This window comes from Rhinoderma darwinii, chromosome 2 (assembly GCF_050947455.1).
Source record: "Rhinoderma darwinii isolate aRhiDar2 chromosome 2, aRhiDar2.hap1, whole genome shotgun sequence".
Lineage (NCBI taxonomy): Eukaryota > Metazoa > Chordata > Amphibia > Anura > Rhinodermatidae > Rhinoderma > Rhinoderma darwinii.
In genome coordinates this window covers 95,186,916-95,214,287 of record NC_134688.1, presented here as the reverse complement: position 1 = coordinate 95,214,287, position 27,372 = coordinate 95,186,916, and the positions used below count along the sequence as shown (strand labels likewise).

Sequence of the window (27,372 nt, the reverse complement as noted above, 5' to 3'; positions counted from 1 at the left end):
ACAGCCCCCCTTGTAAATAGTGCCACACAGCCCCCCCTTGTAAATAACACCACACAGCTTCCCCTTGTAGATAGTGTCACACAGCTGTCATTGTAAATAGCGCCACACATCCCCTCTTGTAAATAGCGCCAAACCCCCCCTTGCTCTTAGTGCCACACTCTCCCCCCTTTCTCTTAGTGCCATCCCCCCTTTCTCTTAGTGCCATCCCCCCTTTCTCTTAGTGCCACATTCCACCTTTTCTCTTCATGCCGTACTCCCACCTCCCCATTGCTCTTAGTGCCACACTGCAAACAGAGCGAAGAGCGGTAGCCTACTGCTACCATGCTCTGCTTGACGTGACTCACCGTAGGAGGAGATGAGGAGGTCATGCGGCGCAGTTCCACTTCTGACTGGGGTCAGTGATGGCCCGGGAGTGCACCAGTCCAGTCACCAGACCTCATGACGCTGATGTGAGGTCAGGTGACTGGATTGGTCCACTCCCAGGCCGTCACCAACCTCACTTGGCAGCGGAGGTCATATTTTCAAATTCCGCAGAATTCAAGCGGAATCTGAAAATATGCCCGGCCGCGGCCTATTCTTCTTTTGCATTGCGCATGTACGTTTCAGCGCATGCCCAGTGCAAAGTTCCGAAGGATGAGGAAAAATCCCGGACGGTCATAAGAAAAAAAACACCTATTTTTGCGGACTGTCCGTAAATGTACAGACGGTTGGCAACCCTGAACGTGCTGCACTATCTTTTTCGTCATATTTTACCCGATCTGTGAAGGAGGCTCCTGATGGATCCTGCAATGCAGATTTATCCTTGGTCAGATTTACCACACTTTTAGCGTGAGCGCTATTCTGATCATTTCTCAGCCCACAACTTTGAGGGCACTCCAAACGGAGATCTATGTAATCATTTGTGAAGAAAATGAAACAGACATTAACATGTATGTACTTATATACACGTACTTGAAGTCTAAATCCACCAAAAATCTGATTAAAGCAAACCCAACATTGCACTTTCCCTATGTCACACACTCAAGGAATCCAGTAAGCTGAGCTATAGGGGACAGTTTGGCATAGTCATCATGCTGGAGAACTGGTGGTTACTGATTTTTCTTTTACCTGAAACACATTAGTGTCTCTGCAGGATAAAAAAAAATATATTTATTCTTCTACAGCCACTATTCTGTATGGCTTCGTTCACATCTGTGTCAGGGTTCCGTTTGGCTTTCCGTCCAAACTGAACCCTAACTGAAACAAAAGGGAACCATAGGTTTCCGTTTGTGTCACCATTGATTTGAATGGTGACAGATACGGTACAAATGGTTTCAGTTTGTCTGTCGTGCAAGGGTTGTCGACTACAGTATTGATTTCCGTCAAAACAACAGAAACCTTGCATAACTGAGACAAACGCAAACCTATGGTCTCCGTTTGTTTCAGTCAGGGTTCCGTTCTGACGGAAAGCTCAGACGGAACGCCAGAAAGGAACCCTGACGCAGATGTGAACGAAGCCGTAGTCAAGGAAAGAAATGACCAATGAAAGCATTTTTTTATATGGTGTTAGGCTGTAATTTATTTCTGTTTTCCAGCACATTTCCTTTATGATTTCTCTCATTCAGCTGACTTACATATATGTGCCACCTAGAGCTTAATTTGTCACTTTGGAACTGCATATCCTATAGGTGATATTACAGAATGTACACTTCAGTCTGCTACATCTGTATGGGTTATATGTTGATGATATGGTATTTGCATGATTTATTACCTAGAGAAAAGAGATAAATCATTACAACATAAAAACACAGCAAAAATGTTCAGTCCACAAAGAGAATGTTTTGTGAAAAAAAAAAATACTAATAGATAGAAAATAACTATGAAAACAATACATATATACGGTGTCATTATAACTATATATAGTGAGTGCAGTAAGCCTATGTGATAGTTTACAGTTGCTTACATTGCGTTATATGCCTACGTTACAGTATATACTTACGTTCTATGCCTACATTATATGCTTCAGGCACTCGTAGTGCATCTGATTAGCGCCATTGAGCATGTTGCCAGTCAGCGGCGGTCACAATAACAGGACAGTTATTCTCGGATGACAGCTGGGGATGCACGATCTCCAGACTCTAGATTATAGATTTGCCCCTGGTGATCTGCCTGGCAGTGAAGCACACTCTCTTATTCATTGCAGGCTATTTGGCGGTCTGGTGGTAGACATAAAAAGAAAAACTCCTTGGTACTGGAGTGACTACAGGGACGCGCTGAGCTTGCAGTGTGTGGCTTCTTTCCTCTTCCTATACTGTGCTTGCATGTCTCCGGTCATCACATTTGGGGGTTTGCTTGGAGAAGCTACAGAAGGTCGAATAGTAAGGAAATTACATGTGCCTTATTCTGACTAGATCCATCCCCATCTTTTTGACAACATGTCCGCATAGAAAGTCTCGCTCATCATGGCAGCTGTTTAATTGCCATCATTTACCTCTAATCCGGATAATCCCGATCTCTGGCTTTATTTAAGCACTGAACATGTCACCTGTTGCCGGTTTAATGACCAATTAATGGCTTTCCAGCTCCGCTTTTTTCACACACTTTATTTTAGTTATTTGTAATATATGGATAAGTTCTTATTCCCAATTCTGCTGCGCTTAAACTGTAAATTACACCACATTCTTCATTTACCAGGGTGGGCAAATCACTTTAAGTATTAAACATATAGCAGTAATTCAATCCCATCTTGTATAAAAGGTCTAGTCAGATCGAGACTGTCTCTAAATGAGATTTCTATTGATTTGTTTTCTGAATAAACTGGTATTTGTGCCCCTACAGAGTGCGATAGAATCCCTGTTTGGTGCTTCTATGACCGGAATCGCTTATTCGTTGTTCGCTGGACAACCACTGACCATTTTGGGGAGTACAGGACCTGTTTTGGTGTTCGAGAAGATTCTTTTCAAGTTTTGCAAGTAAGGCCGACTTTCTTATTGCCACCGAGTAAGGGCAGATTCACACGAGCGTTGCGTTTTTGCGCGCGCAAACAACGCGGCGTTTTGCGAGCGCAAAAACCATTTGACAGCTGCGTGTGTCATGCGTGTCTGATGCGCGGCTGCGTGATTTTCGCGCAGCCGGCATCATAGAGATGAGGCTTGTCGACGCCCGTCACTGTCCAAGGTGCTGAAAGAGCTAACTCTTTCAGCACCCTCGACAGTGAATGCCGAACACAACAGCGAAAAACATGTAAAAAAAAAAGATAAAGTTCCTACTTACCGAGAACTTCCCGGCCGTTGCCTTGGTGACGCGTCCTTGGTGACGCGCCTCTCTTGACATCGGGCCCCACCTCCCTGGATGACGCGGCAGTCCAAGTGACCGCTGCAGCCTGTGATTGGCTGCAGCCTGTGCTTGGCCTGTGATTGGCTGGAGCTGTCACTTGAACTGAAGTGTCATCCCGGGAGGTCGGACTGCAGGAAGGAGACAGGAGTAATCGGTAAGTTAGAACTTCGGTTTTTTTTACAGGTTCATGTATTTTGGGATCGCAAGTCACTGTCCATGGTGCTGAAACAGTTTAACTCTTTCAGCACCATGCACAGTGAATCTCTCCCGACGTCGCGGACCGGAATTTTTTTTGCCGGGTTCGGCCAAAACGAGTTTGGCCGAACCCGGTGAAGTTTGCCTCGGTTGTCGGGGTTCGCTCCTCGCAAAGACACTCCGTTTGGATGCTTGGAAACAGAAAAGCACGTGGTGCTTTTCTGTTTCCATTCATCCTTTTGACAGCTGTTGCGCAAACACGCAGTTCGCACGGAAGTGCTTCCGTGCGACATGCGTGGTTTTCACGCACCCATTGACTTCAATGGGTGCGTGATGCGTGAAATACGCAAAGTTATTGAACCTGTCGCGTATTTTGCGCAGCGAACAAACGCTGCGCAAAATACACGGACTGTGTGTACTGCCCCATAGACTTCTATAGGGCATTGCGTGCCGCGCGAAAACCACGCGGTCTACACGCTGCCAAATCACGCTCGTGTGAATCCCCCCCTAACTTATATTTTTATTGAAAAATAGAGGATAATGTCCGTGGTCCGCCAGTCAACCATCTTTGTCCCTATCCACCACTCTTCACAGTTTCTACACAGTATTTCTTCTTATCGATAAGATAAGAATGGATCATTAGTAAGTGAAAGCAAAGTTTCTTGGTTAGTGACTCCAGATCACCGTATTTCTATGCTGTGCGGCATATGCAAATGACCGTGTATGTGGTCCGTATAATACAGATCCAGAATACTGTCATAATTCATTCATATGGAGGTATATATAGTGCATTTTTTTCATGTGGCAGTAAATCGGCATGCTCTATCCGATGCTACAAACTGTATCCCCATCTAGAAGCACCTAGGGGGTGTGTGGTGCAACATGGGACGCGAGTTGTACAGATCCGTAACGATCTATGGGCCCATACTGTACCTCAGTGGGCCTCTAATATTATACTGGGGCATACGGAATCTGGGAGAAAACAAATTGTGGCTTGTTCCATCACATGCCATATCAGTTGCCATATCAGTTGGATGCATTATATGGGAGGGTAGCAACTGTTCTTTACTGTCTACACAACTAGAATATGTGTATAGTTCCCAATGATAATATGTGGATGTCCGCGATTGAGAGCTGCACGCTCCTGCAATGCAAATGTAGCATGCAAAGCAGTGATCTTTTTACTATTGAGAAGACAACGTATTGAGCAAAACCTGATTATCTTCCCATTATTAATCGGGGAACAATCCTCCTCCAAACACTGTTTACGTGAAGGGCAGGAACCATTGTCACGACAATGTGCTTTTTTTTAGCAGCTTTGCAAGTGACAGCGTTTACCAATTTTTCTCTCCTAGGTGGCACATCAATTTACACCATTGTTCCTGATGCATTTGTGCTTTTATAGAACGTGTCAATATTGATGCTGCAATTTTCTTCATCTTTTGGTTCACGTTTTATATGTTCTGAGTAACACATACATTAATAAAAAAAAATCTTTCTGAGATGCAGAAGGTTTTTTTCTGCAGGTATTTGATATCTTTTCTGAAAAAAATCCACAACTGAAAATCTAGATCAACTTTCGTCTTTTACAACAACCTTTTTCTTTTTTCAGCTGATCACGTGAATGCTTTGGAAGTCTTTTATGTTTTTAGTAGAATAATTTATTGTTTGGTATTTGAAAAGTACAGAAGCTTTCCGAATATCAGAGGGGAATATAATCAACATAGAAAAAATGTCTTTGAAGGAGATACCTCAGAAGGATTGAATTGAAAGTATCTGCTCTAGTGGCGCTTTCTTCCAACATTGTGTTACCTGATACATAGAGCATGTTTGTCTTTTATTATTATTATCACCCTTCATGCAAGTTCTATCTGTCACTTTCCATTATATTAATGGGATATTGTCTGTCTCGCTTCTTTTCTAGAGAATATGAACTGTCATATCTATCACTGAGAGCGTGCATTGGGCTGTGGACAGCTTTCCTTTGCCTTGTTCTGGTCGCCACTGATGCCAGCTCTTTGGTTTGTTACATCACGCGTTTTACAGAGGAAGCATTTGCCTCACTGATTTGTATCATTTTTATCTATGAAGCCATAGAGAAGCTGATACATTTGGGAGAGACATATCCTGTTCACATGCACAGTCAACTGGATAAGCTAACTCTTTATTAGTAAGTGCTTTACCTTATGTATGTATCTCCCTACTGAGATCTCCCACAAATGTGCTATGGCTAAGTTAATCTCCACCATTCCGTCTTGAGGTCCAAAATTATTTTTATAATATATTGGTTTTTCGTACTTAAAGCATTTGTCTCATGAGCCAGAACAGAGGGACACTCGGGTGAACTCGAGCCATCCATGTATTACAGTACATGAACGGCAATTCATCTGATGTCTAAAAAGGGTTCTCTGACGAGGCACTCGTGTTAAAGGGGCTGTCCGAGATTAGATAAACATGCGTACTGTCTTCCTAAAACAGCTCCACGCCTATCCACAGATTGTGTGTCGTATTGCAGCTCAGCCCCATTCACTTCAATGAAGCTAAATTGCAATACCAGACACAAACTACGGACAGGTATGGTGCCATGTTTTCTAATCCTGTACAAACCCTTTAATAAATGCTTAAAGGGTAACTAAACTTTCCAAAAACTTTTAACATGTCATAGTGAAATGTCCGAAATTTTGATCAGTGGGGTCCAAGCACTGAGACCCCCACCGATCGCTAAAACAAAGCTGCAGAAGCGCCTGGGTAAGCGATGTGCTGCTTCGTTTCTGATCGGCCTTTCTCGGAAAGCCGAGCGAGTGGTGTACAGACTCAATAGAAAGTCTGGGTCCGTACAGCGCTCCGAGGAAAGCCAATCAGAAACGAAGCAGCACATTTGGAAGTTACTTAAAGGGGTTGTCTCAATAGAATGGGAGCCAGGGAAAGCCTTCAAGGCAGATGTCTTAAAAGTAGTGTTTGGGGAAAGCGCACCATTTCTAGAGAATATGACTGTAGGTATACAAACTGATCTCTCCTGCATTCATCCAGAATTGTACATACTTGTCGGTACCTGTATAAGACAATGTAGCGATGCGAGTAATATGCATTGGTATTCACATATGCAGGTGGCGTATACTAGCAAAACCGGTTAGTTTACCTTCTATCTATGTAGGAGCTGAGGGTGATCAACCCTTCAGGAAAATAATGTAAGATCTGACTGAACTGAGTTTTTGAGTATCTCTATTAACATCACTGATAATTGTTACTGAATTTATTTAGAAATAATGTAAAGATTCAATCATATTTATTCTGTTTAGCTGTAAATGTGCCTCTCCAGAAGCCCCATCCAACAAGACCTTACTGTACTGGCAGCAAAATAACATCAGCCTTTCTGAAGATGACTGGGCCAATCTCACAGTTAGTGTAAGTACATGAAATTGTATCACACTTCGCTTGAACTTCTTATATAACATTACATCAGTGCTTGAGGTCGGATAGTTTCACCTACCAGAGCTGTGGAGTCGGTAAGCCAAACTTCTGACTCCGACAGTTCACTCAGATAACTTTATGCAGCTATCTAATACATATGTCCAAGAAACCAGGTTCAAGTCTGAATGGGAATAAAATAAACTTGTAAAAAGTTTCTGTATTATTTGCCCTAGTACGGTCTTCCTGTTTTCTCTAGCAGTTCTGAGAGGACTGCAGACATGCCCAGCCAGGGCCGCTTGGACAGCCGCTGGCCCCCCTGACAGCAGCACCATTTTCCACTTTGTTTGAGTCCTCTGGACACAGACCCAGTCGAAAACAATTAACTGTTTGAGGGCGGACACCCTGAGACAGTGGGGTGGGCGGCATTGTGTGTTATCCCCTGTGTATGTGTCTCCTAATAGCCCTTGCGTCCTTCGTCTTCATTTTTTTGTCTGTCTTCCATCTCCCATTCTTTGTTGGTCTGGCCGTTCTCCCTCCTGTAGTTCTGTTCAGCGGAAGCTGCTTGCTGCGGTGCGACTAAACACTCTGTAGCATTCCTGGATATCAGATAGACAGGGTTTTCCCGGAGGGAAGGAAAAGCGCAGCGTAAGCTCATTGGGTGTCCAACGCTAACACGGTGTAGGACAGTCTAGGAACAAAGACGGTCTGTTTAGGGGGGGCACTCATGAAACTTTTGCACTGGGCCCACCAAAGTGTTAAAACGGTCCTGCGCCCAATAGTGAAATACCTCCTTTTCACCACTGAGCATGTGCACCATAGATTCAGATACTTTAACTAAGGGCCTTGAAGCAGAAGCGTTAAAATACTTCGTCTAAGGGGAAGGAGAGCACAACGGAGAGATGATAACCGATTTTCTATCGCCACTAGGATATCCTGGTTATCCCTGTTTTTTTAATTGATAACATGACATATTTATATGATTTAAAGTTTTGAAACTTTCCTAAATTCTCATGAAAGTAAATCTACGACAATCTATACCTTTAATAAATGAATGCAATATTAATAATAATTATAATAATATTTTAGATTTTTATTTAGAAGCCGGAGTTGGTACATTACCAACTCTGACTCCACGCAAAACTTAAACCAACATCATGACTCAGACTCCGCAGCCCTGTCACCTACATAGAGACTTTATGCAAAATGAAGTAATAAATCTCTGTTCCCCATACAAGTTGCTATCAATGAGGCATCTTTCCCACTGCTCTACAGATTCAATGACCAAGATTCAATAAGTGATAGACTGGATCTGTCACATTTTTTTTCTACTCAAATGTTGATCTCCTCTATCTGCATTCTTTCTTTACCGCCCCCTTTCTATATTTTTAAAGCGTAAACTAGTAAGTTTGTAGCGATAGTGGCTCTCTGACACGTGTTTCCATAATCATGCAGACGGAGATTATACACGTGCATTGTTTATATCAGTGATGCGGAGGAGCACAGAAAATCCATCCCTAAACGTCATCTAAATCCCTGAAATTGGTCTTATAAACATGAAGACTGTTTCCCTATTTTGCCTAAATCAGCTGCACTAGGCGATCAGGCGATAAAAAAAGCACGAAAAACAGCAATCACCCAAAAGCAGTGAAGGCCGCCTGGGATAAACATAGTCCCTAAACAGCAGCAGAGATTAAAGCAATAGATCTTTTATTTACTTGTGAATTGTTTTATCTCTATCCAGAACATTCGGAGTGTAGTTACCCTGAAGGAAGCGCATGGGCATCACTGTCCATTTAAATTCAAGGTTTCATCTTGATGTCAATATTAAAAAAAATGGTTGTAAAATTCGGAATGTGATATTAGGAATGGGGGGCAAGGGTTCTTGATGAATAATCCCAAACTTAAAGGGGTTGTCCAGTCGCTAAAGATTGATGGCCTATACTCAGGATAAGCCATCAATATGTAATCGGTTGGGGTCTGACTCCCGGGTCCCCCGCCAATCAGCTGTTTTGAAGGGGCTGCAGCACTTGCACTTTCATTCCGGTCATTACTCACACTGTATATCTCTGACACACTTAGGGCTTTTCCACGCACAACGGAATTGCTGCAGAAAATTTCTGCAGCAATTCCGTTGAAAAACGCAGACATTCCGCTGCAACAAAAACGCAACGTTTCCTGTGATTTTTACGGCAGAAAATGGTGCGTATTTTGCTGTGTTTTCCACAATGTTAGGAGATGGTGACACCTCCTCTGAAAAGTGTAGCAATTCAGTCCACTTCCACAGCAGGAATTGACTTGCGGGCCGAAAAATACGCACCGCAGGTCAATTTCTGCTCTAAATTTTTACGCAGCATGTGGATGAGATTTGTTACATGTCATCCACTATGCTGCTACTGTATTCTGCTGCATATTTTCCATCAGAAATTCCATCCGTAAAAAACGCGGCAATTCCGTAGTGTGTGGACGAGCCCTTATAGCGGCAGTTCACAGTGTTACAGCCTTCTGTTATTAAAGTGAATGGGAGAAGGCTGTAATACTGTGACCCGCGGCTACAAGCGTGTCGGCAATTCACAATGTGAGCAGTAAGGGAAATTAAGGGGAATCAGCGCTTGTACGAGCACTGCGGCCTATTTAGAACAGCTGATCGGCAGGGGTCCCGGGAGTCTGACCGATGAGATATTGATGGCCTATACTGATAATAATAATCTTTAATAATAATAATCTTTATTTATATAGCGCCAACATATTACGCAGCACTTTACAATGTAGAGGGAACATGAAAACAATATCGGACATTACATAGTGACAAAGTTAATTTACAATTCAAACCTGGGGAGTGAGGACCCTGCTCGCAAGAGCTTACAATCTATGAGGACATAAGGGAGACACAAAGTGTAATAGTGTTTGTTCTGTACAATGGTCCGGCCATTTTTATACACATGCGGTGGTAACATAAAGCTGCATGAGCCGGTCACCCGTCAGTATCCGTGTATGACGGACATGAAGAGAAGGAGTGTGAGGGAATCTTATTCTGATGACTAATCTAAATGGAGGGCCATGAAAAGGAGTCAGATTAGGGAATTTTATAGGCCTGTCTAAATAGATGTGTTTTCAGGGCACGTTTAAAACTGTGGATATTGGGAATTAATCTGATTGTCTGGGGTAGCACATTCCAGAGGACGGGTGCAGCACGAGAGAAATCCTGGAGACGGTAGTGGGAGGTTCGGATTATGGAGGATTTTAATCTAAGGTCGTTGGCAGAACGTAGAGCCCGAGTAGGGTGGTAGACAGAGATGAGGGAGGAGATGTAAGGAGGTGCAGCACTGTGGAGAGCTTTGTGGGTGAGAGTAATAAGTTTGAATTTTATTCGGAAGGGGATGGGCAACCAGTGCAGTGACTGGCACAGATTAGAGGCGTTGGTGTAGCGGTTGGTCATAAAGATGAGCCTGGCTGCTGCATTGAGGATAGATTGGAGAGGGGAGAGTTTAGTGAGGGGAAGACCGACTAGTAATGAGTTACAGTAATCAAGACGAGAGTGAATCAGAGCAACAATGAGAGTTTTGGCAGTTTCCTCCGTAAGAAAAGAGCGGATTCTGGAGATGTTTTTTAGGTGAAAATGACAGGAGCGTGAAAGTGATTGTATGTGAGGAGTAAAGGAAAGATCTGAGTCAAAAATAACCCCGAGACAGCGGGCGTGCTGCTTAGGAGTTATGGTAGTGCCACACACAGAGATAGAGACATCAGGTTTAGGGAGGTTAGTAGATGGTTGGAACACAAGGAGCTCAGTTTTAGAAAGATTCAGTTTCAGATAGAGAGAGGACATGATGTTAGAGACAGCGGACAGACAATCACTGGTGTTCTGTATTAGAGCAGGGGTGATGTCACGGGAAGAGGTATATAATTGGGTGTCATCAGCGTAGAGATGGTACTGGAAGCCAAATCTGCTGATGGTTTGTCCAATAGGAGCTGTGTAGAGAGAAAAGAGGAGTGGACCTAGGACTGATCCCTGAGGAACCCCGATATCAAGGGGAAGAGGAGAAGAAGTGGAACCAGCAAATGACACACTGAATGAGCGGTCAGAGAGATAGGAGGAAAACCAAGAGAGAGCCGCGTCCTTGAGGCCAATAGAGTGGAGCAGGTTAAGTAGGAGTTTGTGGTCTACAGTGTCAAAGGCTGCAGAGAGATCCAAAAGAATCAGGAGAGAGGATTTACCGTCCGATTTAGCCGCCAAGAGATCATTTGAGACTTTAGTAAGGGCAGTTTCTGTGGAGTGTAGAGTGCGGAAACCAGATTGTAAGGGGTCAAGAATGGAGTTAGCAGAGAGATAGCGGATAAGGCGAGAGTAGACCAAGCGTTCCAGGAGTTTGGAGATGAAGGGCAGATTAGAGACTGGTCGGTAGTTGGCAGCGCTGGATGGGTCAAGTGTTGGTTTTTTCAATAATGGGTTTATAATGGCATGTTTAAAAGCGGAGGGAAAGATACCAGAGGAAAGAGAGAGGTTAAATATTTTAGTGAGGTGACTAGTGACAGCTGGGGAGAGGGACTGGAGGAGGTGTGAGGGGACAGGATCACTAGGGCAGGTAGTAGGACGAGAAGAAGAGAGGAGCCTCGAGACTTCTTCTTCAGTTATTGGGTCAAATGCTGAGAGTGAAGAAGAGGGAGTGTGGGGGGGAAGGGGATCTTCAGTTATTGGGTCAAATGCTGAGAGTGAAGAAGAGGGAGTGTGGGGGGGAAGGGGATCTTCAGTTATTGGGTCAAATGCTGAGAGTGAAGAAGAGGGAGTGCGGGGGGGAAGGGGATCGATGTTACTAGGGGACTGGGAGAGAATATCATGCCGGATGTTGTCAATTTTAACTTTAAAATAATTGGCCAGGTCTTCAGCACTGAGATCTGTGATTGGTGTCTGCACTTTAGGACTAAGGAGGGAGTGAAAAGTATCAAAGAGGCGTTTTGGATTATTAGATAGTGTGGAGATGAGAGAAGTGAAGTAGACTTGTTTGGCGCGGTGAAGGGCAGAGTTGTAAGTTTTGAGCATAAATTTGTAATGGAGGAAATCTGCATCCAAATGCGATTTTCTCCACAGTCGTTCGGCACATCTCAAGCACCGCTGAAGAAAGCGGGATTGAGGCGTGTGCCAGGGTTGTCGTCGTCTTTGTCGGGTGGTTCGGAGTGTAGTGGGGGCTGCTTCATCCAATGCATTTTTGAGAGTGTTGTTATAAAGTTTGGCAGCCAGATTGGGACAGGAGAGGGAAGAGATAGGGGACAATGAGGACTGTAGACTGTCTATGAATTTCACAGTGTTAATGGCATGTAGATTTCTGTATGTCTGATACGTAGGGATGACCTGAGGAGGCAGAGAATATTTGATAGTAAAGCAGAGAAGATTGTGGTCAGAAAGCGGGAGAGGAGAGTTAATAAAGTCAGAAACTGAGCAGAGCCGGAAGAAGACCAGGTCAAATGAGCCTTTCTAATGGACAACTGGGCGTGTTTTCGCTTATTTCCAACTGGGCGTGTCTTGTGTTTGTAACATCTGGGCGTGTTTACTTGTTTTACTAGCTGGGCGTTGTGAATAGAAGTGTATGATGCTGACATATGATGCTGACATACACTTCTATTCACAACGCCCAGCTAGTAAAACAAGTAAACACGCCCAGATGTTACACACACAATACACGCCCAGTTGGAAATAAGAGAAAACACACCCAGTTGTCCATTAGAAAGGCTCATTTGCATAAACATAACTTGGCCAAAAATGATCGTTTTAAAAAAAAAAAAAAACGTTACTGTTATCTACATTGCAGCGCCGATCACATGCAATAGGAGATAGGGGTTTAGGGATTTGATAATCTGGTGACCGAGCTTCTTTAAAGGGGGGCTGCTCTACCCATATCATCAACATGTTATTGATAAAACGAAATTGACAAATATATGTATTATCACTGTATTGTTGTGTTGATATTAATCTGATTTGATCAATAAGAACCCTCACCCCCGCCACTAAAATCAATCCTATAAGAAGCTGATGGCGTGTCTGAGTGCTCTCATATATTTTATTTTTAAGAATTGTAAAATGATGCATGGAGAATTTGTGGGACCTGCCTGCGGACATCACGGGCCGTACACTCCAGATGTCCTCTTCTGGTCCTGCATCCTGTTTTTTACCACATTTGCACTGTCCGGCACGTTGAAAACATTTAAAACAAGTCGCTACTTTCCTACCAGGGTAAGTTGTGTGGAAACTATGCTCTGATATACCATATGAGAGGAGTTTTACATTTACAAACTACCAAAGAAAAGTCCAAGAAGAAAAGAGATTAAGTAGTGAGATTAGGAAGAATAACGTAAAGTGAGAAGTCTTCCGGTTTGATGGTTGGATGTCCAACTTTACCACTTACTGGCACTTGGCAGGAGACCAGCTTGTCACCAATCACACAAAACGTGCAACTCAATGTGCGCAGTCGGGTGACTGGCAAAAGTTTCAACAGACTGTAAAATCTTGGTCAACAGAGGCAGCGGTGCAACATTTCCATCAGTTGTCCAGATCTAGCCTAAACCTTCAATATTCCAATTCACCTGGGCAGATTACTGTATAGTGGGGTATTTAAAAGAGGCCCTAACACAGAAAAAACACCCCCTTCCTAAAGTGCTGTTTGAGTGGTCAAAATCAAGCACATGCCATATGCGTATGATACACCGACAGGGCAGGTGTAATAGAAATTGGGGCCCTGGGCAGAAAACTATTTAGAGCACCCATGATTGACATTTTCAGACCGTTTTTCTGGTATTTAAGCCCACTAAATAGCCCCCAATACTGTCATATGCGGTGCCTACTTAATACCACCATATATTGCCCAAATAATGTGCAGCATCTAAATAATACTTCCTTAAAGTACCCACATAATTTATGCATGAGTATTGCGCCTCCTTACTTGTGCGGCATGTGTGTGTAAGTGACTCGATTAAGAGAACAATAAGATATATATTTTTCACAACTATATAAAACTGCATCATGATTATTGATCATCTAACTTGTGTTGTCCTTTACCTTCCATACGGAAACTACGTTGTACTTCTCTAGTGTTTGAGAATTATACTTCGCCATAGTCTACAGTCCGGCTATCTGTATTCACCTTTACTGAATCACTGCACAAATAAATGATTAATATGCTCTTCCATATGAAATACACAGGAGGTATGTAGCAGAGCTGAATCTGTCATTGTGCACGGTGATAATCACTAGGTTTTCCCTACTGTATATAACACCACAGACAACACACAGTTTTACCATATTCTTTTGTGCCTAGAGTGCTCTGTTACATTTGTATCTGGACAGAAACCACCACTTTTTCTTTACGTTGAATAATAGACACTTTTGTACTTAGGTACGATCAATGGTGAGTGACTTTGCCGTGTTTCTCACAATCCTGTCCATGGTGATATTGGATTATTTAATTGGAGTGCCCTCACCAAAGCTTCAAGTTCCAAATGAATTTAAGGTAATTGTGTAATGAATTTATTATTTTTTACAAAATGGCTTCACTTTCTCTAGCTCAGAGACTACATCTGTTTAGAGTTTAGAGATTTCCCCATCCGGTTTGCATCCGTTCCAATTCCGTTCCGGGCCGTGTTGCCGTTTTTACCGGCCGATTTGGACCCGATTTGCATCCGTTTTTTTCCCTGTCCGTTTTAAAATCGGATGAATTTCATTTAAATTTGCTGCCACACACAGCTGTCTGTAGATAATGCCACACAGCCCCCTGTAGGTAATGCCACCCAGACCCCTGTAGGTAATGCCACCCAGCCCCCTGCAGGTAATGCCACCCAGCTCCCTGTAGGTAATGCCACCCTGCCCCTTGTAGGTAATGCCACCCTGCCCCTTGTAGGTAATGCCACCGTGCCCCTGTAGGTAATGCCACCCTGCCCCTGTAGGTAATGCCACCCTGCCCCTGTAGGTAATGCCACCCTGCCCCTTGCAGGTAATGCCACCCTGCCCCCTATAGGTAATGCCACCCTGCCCCCTATAGGTAATGCCACCCTGCCCCCTGTAGGTAATGCCACCCTGCCCCCTGTAGGTAATGCCACCCTGCCCCTTGTAGGTAATGCCACCCTGCCCCTTGTAGGTAATGCCACCCTGCCCCTTGTTGGTAATGCCACCCTGCCCCTTGTTGGTAATGCCACCCTGCCCCTTGTAGGTAATGCCACCCTGCCCCTTGTAGGTAATGCCACCCTGCCCCTTGTCGGTAATGCCACCCTGCCCCTTGTAGGTAATGCCACCCTGCCCCTTGTAGGTAATGCCACCCAGTTCCCTGTTGGTAATGCCACCCTGCCCCTTGTAGGTAATGCCACCCTGCCCCTTGTGGGTAATGCCACCCAGCTCCCTGTAGGTAATGCCACCCAGCTCCCTGTAGGTAATGCCACCCAGCTCCCTGTAGGTAATGCCACCCAGCTCCCTGTAGGTAATGCCACCCAGCTCCCTGTAGGTAATGCCACCCAGCTCCCTGTAGGTAATGCCACCCTGCCCCTGTAGGTAATGCCACCCTGCCCCTGTAGGTAATGCCACCCAGCCCCCTGCAGGTAATGCCACCCTGCCCCTTGTAGGTAATGCCACCCTGCCCCTTGTAGGTAATGCCACCCTGCCCCTTGTAGGTAATGCCACCCTGCCCCCTGTAGGTAATGCCACCCAGCTCCCTGTTGGTAATGCCACCCAGCTCCCTGTTGGTAATGCCACCCTGCCCCTTGTAGGTAATGCCACCCTGCCCCTTGTAGGTAATGCCACCCAGCTCCCTGTTGGTAATGCCACCCTGCCCCCTGTAGGTGATGCCACCCAGCCCCCTGTAGGTGATGCCACCCAGCCCCCTGTAGGGGTTGCCACCAAGTCCCCTGTAGGTGATGCCACACAGCCCCCTGTAGGTTGCACCCATTCCCCCCCCCCACATTCCAGGAGAAGTCACTGACTTCAATGTCCATATATGGACAGTGTAGTCACTGACTTCTCCTGGAGAGGAATTCCCTGCCACAGGTTGGAAATTCCGCTTCAGAAGTGAGTGACGTCACTGTGTCCATATATGGACAGTGTAGTCACTCACTTCTCCTGTAGCGGAATCCCCGGCCATAGAGTCGGGGATTCCGCTGCAGAAGTGAGTGACTTCGCTGTGTCCATATATGCACAGTGTAGTCACGCACTTCTCCTGTAGCGGAATCCCCAATCCCCGGCCGGGGATTGGGGATTGTGACTCCTACAGGGAGCATAAAAAGACCCTCCTCCTCCTCACATGCACTCTGCTCTCTGAGGAGGAGGAGAGAGAGTGCGCGAGCGACGGTAGACCCGGCCATCACTCGGGACACATTCCGGTGATGGCCGTGTATTACCCGGCCCCATAGACTAGGGCATGTCCCATTTTTTGACGCCCGGTTTTCCCTGCCCATCAAAAAATCGGTTGTGTGAATAGCCCCATTAGGGGTCTATTGTTCCTAATGCAGCCGGGTGCCGGCTGATTTATGAACGGCCGGCACCCGGCCGGGAAACCCTGTCGTGTGAATTCCGCCTAAGGCCTTATTCACACGAACGTGTATTACGTCCGTGGTACGAGCGTTAAAATCACGCGCCTCGCACGGACCTATGTTAGTGAATGGGGCCGTTCAGACAGTCCGTGATTTTCACGCAGCACGTGTCCGCCGCGTAAAACTCGCGACATGTCCTATACTTGGCCGTTTTTCGCGCATCACGCACCCATTGAAGTCAATGGGTGCGTGAAAATTGCGCACGGCACACGGAAGCACTTCCGTGTCACGCGTGTGATTCGCGCAACAGATAAAGAAATTATGGAAAAAATAAAAGCACTTCCTTAATTTCTTTTTCTAAACGTCAAAACCTCGTGTCATAAGCATGGCATATGCGTGAAAATCACGCAGCCACGCAGCACATACTGATGACACACAGAACTGCAACGCGCAAAAAACGCAGCGTTTTTTGCGCGCGCAAAACGATCACGTTCGTGTGAATAAGGCCTAACCTAGATTTGTTGGTGGCATGTTGGAAGGTGATATTAGGTTGTACTTACATCATGTCGTGGCTATCTGTCAGAGAAAGGGAGGTTTTATATGCGATAAGGGTATCCCTTTGGCATATGCTTGACATGGTTACATTGGAATGCAGTTTTTTTTTTTATTAACAGGACAAAAAAACTTTCCATGTTAACTTGTCCCGTGAAAAAAAAAAATACTGCATAGTTTGTTGCGTTCCTTTTTCTATTTTTTTCATTTTGTTTTCTGAACCCAGCCTTACTTCCAGACCCGTGTTGTTAACCTCCTTCTTAGGCTTATTTATGTATTTTGATGTATTATTTAAAGCAGTTGTATGAGATTAGAAAAAAGGGTTTACGGTTGTTGGTTTTTTTGTTTGTTCGTGTTTGAGCTGTATTCCGTATTGCGACTTAGCCCCATGCACTTGAATGTGTTAAGCTGCAATACAAGTCATAAACCATAGACAAGAGTGGCTCTATTCTTTGAAAAAAGTTGACCATTTTTTTTCTAATCTCCGACAAGGCCAAGCCAGACTATAACAATTTACTGCAACTTCCTATAAAGTATATAAGTAATAACTATAAATCCGTTCACTTTCCTGGATTTTCCACTAATAATATACATTGTTATATTTCTTATATTAGGTAGCATAGTGGTGTATAACAATTAAAAACAATGTATATTGCTAAATTACTTTTTTTTGTAATAACATAAACACACATTGATGTTTTATGCTTTTTTTTAAAAAAATATTATTATAAACACATATTGATGTTTTATACTGTTATTTTATTTTTATTAAAGCCAACCAGAGATGACAGAGGTTGGTTTGTAAACCCAATTGGAACAAACCCCTGGTGGACAGTGTTTCCTACAGTAATTCCTGCCCTCTTGTGTACCATCTTGATATTTATGGACCAACAGATTACCGCTGTTATTATCAACAGGAAGGAGCATAAACTGAAGGTAATGAATGGTAATGAGTGATTTTATACTTGTTGGATGATGCTTCCAAATACAATTGGTGATCTCTGGGGATACACGCATGTCTCTTTGGTTTGGTATTATTTTCTCACAAGCAATTTCCATAGCTCACGAGCATGAACTGTACCTCTGTATGCCACCAAATTCATACCAACGTTTTATTTTTTGACAGTTTCCGTATAGAGAACTATTTTCCCCTACAAGCATTGCGTCTAGGGAGAAATACCTCCGTAATACAGTACCGCTGAAAACAACTTATGGCGGCACATGGAGTTTCTATGGCTCTGTAGCATTAAGCCGCATGGATTTCATACAGCCCCTGTGCGCTCAGCTCTGCTGAATACACGAGGTCCTACTTTGTTGCTTACTATACAGTTAACTGTTTTGTATATATTATTTAATAAAGGAGATGTCCAGGTTTTAAGAAATATAGAATTAAAGTGCAGACAAATGAGATTACCGCCTTACCAATATACTTCGGCGGTTTTTTCTTTCCCAGTTTAAAGCCCCTGTAAAAATGTATTTGTTGTTCTAAATATGCTTACAAACTGTGGCCAGTAGACACATCCCATGATTTCTTGAGCTGTCCAAAATGACCCCCAAACAATTTGGTGGATGTTTTAGGCGGCCACATTGCTCATCCACACTGTGGACATTGGGTTTTCCTATGGCAGTTGATTTATCTGCTTGTTCGAAGCATGTCTGCATTAGTGAGAAGCATAAGTAACATTTATAGAATACATTCTCTTCAACAATTTTAGACTTAAAGAGACTCTGTCACCACATTATAAGTGCCCTATCTCCTACATAAGGAGATCGGCGCTATAATGTAGGTGACAGTAATGCTTTTTATTTAATAAAACGATCTGTTTTAACCACTTTATTAGCGATTTTAGATTTATGCTAATGAGTTGCTTAATGCCCAAGTGGGCGTGTTTTTACTTTAGACCAAGTGGCCGTTGTACAGAGGAGTGTATGACGCTGACCAATCAGCATCATGCACTCCTCTCCATTCATTTAGTCAGCACATAGGAATCCTTTTAGATCCTTATGTGCTGTCTTCTACTAACACATTAACGATACTGAAGTGTTTAGACAGTGAATAGACATTCCACGGGATGCCTATTCACAATCTCTGCACTTCGTTACTGTTTCTGTAGTAGTTACAGCAGAGCAAAGCGTAATCTCGTGAGATTACGCTGCAGATGACAGGTTACAACGAGATTACGCTTTGCTCTACTGTAACTGCCATAGAAACAGTAACGAAGTGCAGGGATTGTGAATAGACATCCCGTGGAATGTCTATTCCCGGTCTAAACACTTCAGTATTGTTAATGTGTTAGTATAAGACAGCACATAAGGATCCAAAAGGATCCCTATGCGCTGTGTAAATGAATGGAGAGGAGTGCATGACGCTGATTGGTCACTGATTGGTCAGCGTCATACACTCCTCTGTAAAACGCCCAATTGGTCTAAAGTAAAAACACGCCCACTTGGGCATTAAGCAACTCATTAGCATAAATCTAAAATCGCTAATAAAGTGTTGAAAACAGATCGTTTTTTTTAAATAAAAAGCATTGCTGTCACCTACATTATAGCGCCGATCTCCTTATGTAGGAGATAGGGCACTTATAATGTGGTGACAGAGCCTCTTTAAAACAAGCAGATATAATGTCTGTTCACACTGCAGGTATGTGGTCAATGGCTGTTTCAGGGTAAGTGGCTTGACTCAAACAACCCCTTTAATAAGTTTTTTTTTTTTTTTTTTTTTTTTTTTTTTTTTTACTGGAGACCTCAACATTACTTTGCAAATTGTTGTCTAATGGGAATTGAATGGTAAGAAACATTGATATACTATATCATGCATTGCATTACTAAGGAGAATAATTTTATATTTCCATATTACGAACAGAAAGGATGTGGCTACCACCTGGATCTGCTGGTGGTGGGGCTGATGCTGGGAATCTGCTCTATCATGGGATTACCATGGTTTGTAGCTGCTACTGTCCTCTCCATTACCCATGTCAACAGTCTTAAGTTGGAATCTGAATGCTCGGCTCCAGGAGAACAGCCCAAATTTCTTGGTATCCGGGAACAGAGAGTGACCGGCTTGATGATCTTTGTGCTTATGGGTTGCTCTGTATTTATGACCACTGTGTTGAAGGTATGTAACTGAATAGGACAATGTCTGCTTGTAGTGTATATGTAACCTTCGGCCCCATTCACACGAGCCTGAATCACGTCCGTGTGCTGTGCATTGGCCCAAATCAAAAAATTTTCATTTAAAGTCAAACAATTAACATAAGGTGGTTGTTTTGTTTTTTGGGCTGCTCCCTTAATCTCACTGACCTACTTAACCTGAAACAAAGACGTGTTTGTACTGCTAGACTATCATTATCGAGTATGCATGCTTTGTGTAGTACTAGATATTACAAGGTTACCATGCGCAAATATCACTGGCTTGATAGAATTAGTGACATGTCATTATTTTTTAGGTGAACAGTTTACTTGAAAATTAATTATTCTAATTGTATTCTAATAGCAGAAGCCTAAAAAGTAATGATAATAGCTAATAGTTAAAGAGGTTGTCCCATGAAGACTTGTCAATATGACCTACTAGGCCCTGTTTACATCATGCAGATTTTGCGTACATTTTTAAGCCAAGACCAGGAACGGAACCTAAATAGAAGAAAAATATATAAAGGAGGTGCTTAGGCCCCATCACACGACAGTAGTTTTTATCCGTAATTCCGGAAGAAATTGCAGACCCATTCATTTCTATTGGCCACAGACTCCTTTCCATATATTTACGGATGTGTGTCCATGCCGTAGAAAGGTCCTGTTCTTGTCCACAGAAGTCTATGGGTACTTCCACAATTGCGGACAGCTATGGATGTGTATTCGTAGCCGTCGGATCTGTATTTGTGGACCGTAAATAACCCTTACGGTCGCCTTATAGGTCTGCTCCTGGATCCAATTCTGGTTTTGGCTTAAATGTATGTAAAATCTGCATCAAATTGGCACTGTGTGAACAAGGCCTTAGCATATATAGACGTCATAGAGGGGATTTCCCGCTCGGGACTCCCTTCTATTGAAAAACGCTCCTGCTTTGGGGGGCTTGGCCCGGTCTTGTATTACACAACTGTCCAATTATTTGTAATACCCGGGCACTGCAGAGAAATGAGTGGCTGGATAAAACTACCCCGACGATATCAGCTGACTGCCAGCGTCCCAACAGCCGGACGATCAGCTGATGTCCTCTAATCCAGAGTGTTTTCTCTGAATGGCGTGGAAAAAGACCTGTATTCAGCGTCTCTCTTACTTTGGAAATATTTGCCAATTGAAAATATCTAATAATCTAGCACGTGTGTATGTTTTCTTTGTTTGAATGTATATTAAAAACATTGAAGATTAATAATTTTCATAATATTTAAATAATATCTCTACTTTTTTTCAGTTTATACCAATGCCAGTACTCTATGGAGTATTTCTCTATATGGGGGCCTCCTCATTAAGAGGCATTCAGGTAGGTATACCTTGTTTATAACTAGCAAAAATAAGCTTTTTAAGTAGCTATTTCTAAATACAAATATAATGGCAGAAAATTTGTGTGACATCAATATTCATACATACCAGTACGTTACATTACAGTAACTTGTAGTATTATTTTTTTGTATGGAAGTATCCACAGTCCCAGGAACTTTTGGAATCTAAGAAGTAGACATTGTCATAAGAGACGATTAGATACGTTGCGAACCCTTCCAGGGCTGCTTGGATATTTTCATCTATGACACAATGCTCACAATACAAAGATTGACTTGAAAGGGTTAATGGCAAATAAGTCATCTAAAGAATTTAATTTAATGCAAGTATTATATGGAAGATTATTGTTTTTAATGCGTCAGGATGGGCATCACAGTCTTTTAAATAGGCAAGGACCACACTAATACAGATAACGAAGTCATTTGAACAGAGCTTCATGAAAAAGCGGAGGTCAGCAGAGGGTACACTGAATCTCTTTATGGAGGTATCCATTTTTATAGTTAACCCAGCTGGCATTTCTGCCAACTCTCTTTAATGTGCCTTATCCTGCTGTATCCTGCCAGGCTGCATGCCAGCATACATACATTATAGTGAAGTATGCAGAACGTCAGTTCACAGGAGCTCAGGAGGCAGCAGACTCTGTCTTTATTGGAGGGAAGGCAGATTATGTCTCTCACAGCTCAGGAAGATTGGCAGACTATTATTCCTCTCTTGCAGCTAAATGTTCCCAGGTGCTCAAGTGAAGTCTCCGGTGAGATACATTATATTCTACCTATTTGTAGCAGCAGCTCCGTACTTCCAGAGCTGCCAGGACAACCAGTGCCGAGTACAGGACAGCTTATTTCTGTGGGTTCATGGGCTCTTAAAGGGGTTGTCTGGTTTCAGCAAATAAACGTTTTATCTTTGTATAATGAAAAGTTATAAATTCCTTGTGGTATTCTAGATCTTTGCCTGATGTCATTCAGTAGGAAGCTTCATTTTTTACTTCCACTATAGAAAAATCTATCCATGGTTATGTGATGATTACACTATGTATCCATGGGTGTGTTCATTCTGGTTGCCATGACTACGTCCACAGACATGCATCAGTCTCTTTTGTAATTGTGGTTCTTTTATTACTTTTTTATATACGAATAAAATGAGCATTCTTACTAAACAGCATACATGTAATACAGGTTAGAGGTATATCCAGTGTAGACAAGAGGAGCTATTATATTGATAGTTAAATACATGTCCGTGGAAGTAGCCATGATATCCAGACCAAAAAAAATTGCATTGCTAAATGCATTGAGAGAACTGGAAAAAAGTTGTACTGAAGAACTCGGTGACTTTAAATGTTGCACTCTCATAGGATGCCAATTTTCCCACAGGTCAGTTAGTAAATTGCTGATCTGTTAGATTTGCCCTGGTCATTTGTAAGTGCTATTATTCTGAAATGGAACCAAGCTCAGTACATAAATACAGCCCCAGAACCAAGCTCAGTACATATATAAAACATCAGCACAAATACAGTTCAATTTAGTGCAACCCCTGTCGTTTAGGTTTGCACTAAATTTGTTTCCAGCTCCCAGCATGGCCCGAACAATGGTAAGGATATGTTGGGAGTTGCTGTTTCACAAAAAAAAAAATCATATCATAATCATACCACCCATCATCTCGCTGCAGATCATACAATGGCTACAGTACTGATTAGACGCAGAATAAACATTTACATTAAGTGACTCACCGGTGACATCTCAGATTCTAGTTCTTTTTCTCCATCCGGTCCATACCTCTATGATGACTTCTCCCGGTCACAGCCCGTTTCTGCAGTTTGCCACTCATGTCTTCAGCTTCTCACTTTTCAAACACCTATAAACAAAGATAAAGTTCTCATTATACCACACACTACGCCCCTAAATATAATAGCGCCATACACTGCACCTCTAATTATAATAGCACCATACACTGTGTCAAACACACACACCGTGCCCCCTGTAGACAGTGCCTGCTATAGAGCCCCCTGTAGATAGTGCCCCCCATATAGCCCACCCCTGTATAGTGTCCCACATATAGCTCCCACTATAGTGCTCCATATATAGCCCACCCCTGTATATAGCCCCCCTGTAGATATAGCCCACCCCTGTATATAGTGATCCACATATAGCCCACCCCTGTATATAGTGATCCACATATAGCCCACCCCTGTATATAATGATCCACATATAGCCCACCCCTGTATATAGTGCTCCACAGATAGCCCACCCCTGTATATAGTGCTCCACATATAGCCCCCCTGTAGATAGAGCCTCCTCCCCGTAGATAAAGCCACCCCCTGTAGATAATGGCACACACTTTTTTTATTAGGATAAAATACAAACTCCCTTTAATCCTATTCGCGCGCCGTCCGGTGGCAATGGAGATCTGCTCTCTTCTGCGTAGGTCTCCTGGGGTTGAACGACGCAAGCAGCGCAATGACGCGATCACGCCGCTTGTGTCTATGAAAGGCACTGATTGGCAGGGCAGAATGACTTTCCCTGACAATTAGCACCTTTCAACGACGCAAGCGGCGCAAAGTATTGCGGCGCTTCACTCGTAGAAAGGCGCTGAATGGCCGGGCATGGAACGTACCTGGCCATTCATTGCTTCTAATTGTACCTGTGTCCTATAGACGCAGGTACAATTATAGTGCAGAAGGGGGTGGCGGCTGGTTTCAGTGGCGCCACCGACCCCTCAGAGAGGCAGCAGGCCGCCGTCATGGACGTTGCGCCCCCTTCTAAGTTGCGCCCGGGCACATGCCCCACCTGCCCCCTCCCTAGCTACGCCCCTGCCCATGGGCTTGGCTTCGTTTTGCAGCTCAGCACCATTCGAGGAAATGAGGCTTAGCTGTTACACCAGACACCACCTACGAGTGGCGCGGTTTCATACTACACCTTTTAGGTTGTTCTCTGATAAAAAAAACATCAATAGCAGCTGATTCTTTCTCTTGAGAATGGTTAGTGTTTGATTTTTCTGCTTTGTATTTTCAGTTCTTCGACCGTCTCCTTCTGTTCGCAATGCCGGCCAAACACCAACCTGACTTTATCTACCTGCGACATGTTCCTCTGCGCAAAGTCCATCTTTTCACTATAATCCAGCTCACTTGTCTGGTCCTACTTTGGGTTATTAAGGCTTCTCCAGCTGCAATTGTGTTCCCTATGATGGTAAAATATATTTATTGATATTCTGAAAGGATGGGGAACTATTCTGCTTGCAAATACTTTGTCATTTTAAATGCCTGAAGTGGGGTTTGTTGCTGTGCAAATTGTAAATATGTAGACAGGGCCGGCGTCCGTACCCTCCGGGTGCTGACGCTCCCGTCATGGCCCCTCCATGAGTGGAATCCCTGGCCAGAGTGTTGTCGAGGGATTCTACTTCTAGAGGGAGCCCCTGTCTAGGAGGCGGAGTAAATACCGCTGTAGCAGCCATAGCGGTTGCTACGGGGACCGCGGCATGAGAGTGCCCGTGCCGCCCGCCGTCACGGCTCCTCCCATGTCCAGTGGCTCCGCTAGCAGCCGCTATGGCTGCTTCAGTGGTAGCGAAGCCACATTCAATAGTTTCTGCGTCCTTAGGATGTGGATACTATTGAACGCTATGGCAGAGCAGGGAGGTAGCTCCATACTCTCCCATTTACCATGCTACAGACTCCCAGGCCGAGTGCTAGTAGCGCTCTGCCCGGGACTTTGGCTCTGGGCAGTGATGTCCGGAGCATCCCCAGAGCCGGAGTACCGGAGCAGAGCCTTTACTAGCGTTCTGCCTGGGACTTCAGCACTTCTCTGGACATCACTATCCATATATAGACGGTGATTTATTTGGATTTTTCAAAGAGGCATTTGACACTGCCCCACATAGACGTCTAATGGGTAAGTTAAGGACTATAGGTTTAGAAAGTATAGTTTGTAATTGGATTGAGAATTGGCTCAAGGACCGTATCCAGAGAGTTGGGGTCAATGATTCCTACTCTGATTGGTCACCGGTTATAAGTGGTGTACTTGTTTATTAATGATATAGAGGATGGGATTAATAGCTCTATTTCTATTTTTGCAGATGACACCAAGATATGTAGTATTGTTAAGTCTATGGAAGATGTTTGTAAATTGCAAGCTGATTTGAACACACTAAGTATTTGGGCATCCACTTGGCAAATTAAGTTTAATGTAGATAAATGTAAAGTTATGCATTTGGGTACCAACAACCTGCATGCATCATTTGTCCTAGGGGAAGCTACACTGGGGGAGTCACTTGTTGAGAAGGATCTGGGTGTACTTGTAGATCATAAACTAAATAACAGCATGCAATGTCAATCAGCTGCTTCAAAGGCTAGCAAGATATTGTTGTGTATTAAAAGAGGCGTGGACTCGTGGGACAGGGATATAATATTACCACTTTACAAAGCATTAGTGAGGCCTCATCTAGAATATGCAGTTCAGTTCTGGGCTCCAGTTCATAGAAAGGATGCCCTGGAGTTGGAAAAAATACAAAGAAGAGCAACGAAGCTAATAAGGGGCATGGAGAATCTACGTTATGAGGAAAGATTAAAAAAATTAAACCTATTTACCCTTGCAAAGAGATGACTAAGTGGGGGACATGATTAACTTCTATAAATATATGAATGGCACATACAAAAAATATGATGAAATCCTGTTCCATGTAAAATGCCCTCAAAAAACAAAGGGGCACTCCCTCTGTCTGGGGAAAAAAATGTTCAATCTGCAGGGGCGACAAGCCTTCTTTACTGTGAGAACTGTGAATCTATGGAATAGTCTACCGCAGGAGCTGGTCACAGTAGCTACAGTAGATGGCTTTAAAAAAGGCTTAGATAATTTCCTAGAACCAAAAAATATTAGCTCCTATGTGTAGAAATTTTTCCCTTCCCTTTCCCTTCTCTTTCCCATTCCTTGGTTGAACTTGATGGACATGTTTCTTTTTTCAACCGTACTAACTATGTAACTATGTCAGGAGCAGAGCAAGAGTCCCAGGCAGAGTGCTATTCGCGCTCTGCCCGGGACTATGGCCCTGGAGTTGACCCTGACATCACTGTCCATATATGGACAGTGATGTCAGGGGCTCCTCCTGAAGTGGAACCCCGGCCAGAGCGTCCGCAATGCTCTGGTTGGGGATTCTACTCCTAGAGGGAGCCTCAAAGGAGCTACCTACAAGGGGGGGGGGCTGTGTGGCACAACCAGGGCCCCTAGGGGGGCTGTGTGGCACTACCAGGGAGGGGGGCTGTGTGGCACTACCAAGGAGTGGGGGCCGTGTGGGACTACCAGGGAGGGGCCATGTGGCACTACCAAGGATGGGGGCCGTGTGGCACTGCCAAGGAGGGGGGCTGTGTGGCACTGCCAAGGAGGGGGGCTGTGTGGCACTACCAAGGAAGGGGGCCGTGTGGCACTGCCAAGGATGGGGGCCATGTGGCACTACCAAGGAGTGAGGGCTGTGTGGAACTTCCAGGGAGGGGGCTGTGTGGCACTGCCAAGGAGGGGGGCTGTGTGGCACTGCCAAGGAGGGGGGCTGCATGGCACTACCAAGGAGGGAGCTGCATGACATTACCAGGGAGGTGGGCCTGTGTGGCACTACCTGGGAGTGGGTCTGTGTGGCACTACCAAGGAGGGGGGCTGTGTGGCACTGCCAAGGATGGGGGCCATGTGGCACTGTCAAAGATGGGGACTGCGTGGCACTGCCAAGGAGGGGGGCTGCATGGCACTACCAAGGAGGGAGCTGCATGACATTACCAGGGAGGTGGGCCTGTGTGGCACTACCTGGGAGGGGGTCTGTGTGGCACTACCAAGGAGGGGGGCTGTGTGGCACTGCCAAGGATGGGGGCCATGTGGCACTGTCAAAGATGGGGACTGCGTGGCACTGCCAAGGAGGGGGGCTGCGTGG

General features: G+C 44.2%; 1 protein-coding gene across 1 annotated transcript in view; it reads left to right on the top strand.

Annotated features, from left to right (window-relative positions):
* The window catches only part of SLC4A8 (solute carrier family 4 member 8), a 176,449-nt gene that overhangs the window by 131,490 nt on the left and 17,587 nt on the right, over positions 1–27,372 (top strand). The window contains exons 12-21 of the mRNA XM_075851933.1: positions 2,183–2,357; positions 2,818–2,951; positions 5,435–5,680; positions 6,810–6,915; positions 12,983–13,144; positions 14,304–14,417; positions 17,749–17,910; positions 19,841–20,092; positions 21,386–21,454; positions 24,480–24,653. Coding sequence (XP_075708048.1) covers positions 2,183–2,357; positions 2,818–2,951; positions 5,435–5,680; positions 6,810–6,915; positions 12,983–13,144; positions 14,304–14,417; positions 17,749–17,910; positions 19,841–20,092; positions 21,386–21,454; positions 24,480–24,653 — 1,594 coding nt within the window. The remainder of the gene's footprint in view (positions 1–2,182; positions 2,358–2,817; positions 2,952–5,434; positions 5,681–6,809; positions 6,916–12,982; positions 13,145–14,303; positions 14,418–17,748; positions 17,911–19,840; positions 20,093–21,385; positions 21,455–24,479; positions 24,654–27,372) is intronic.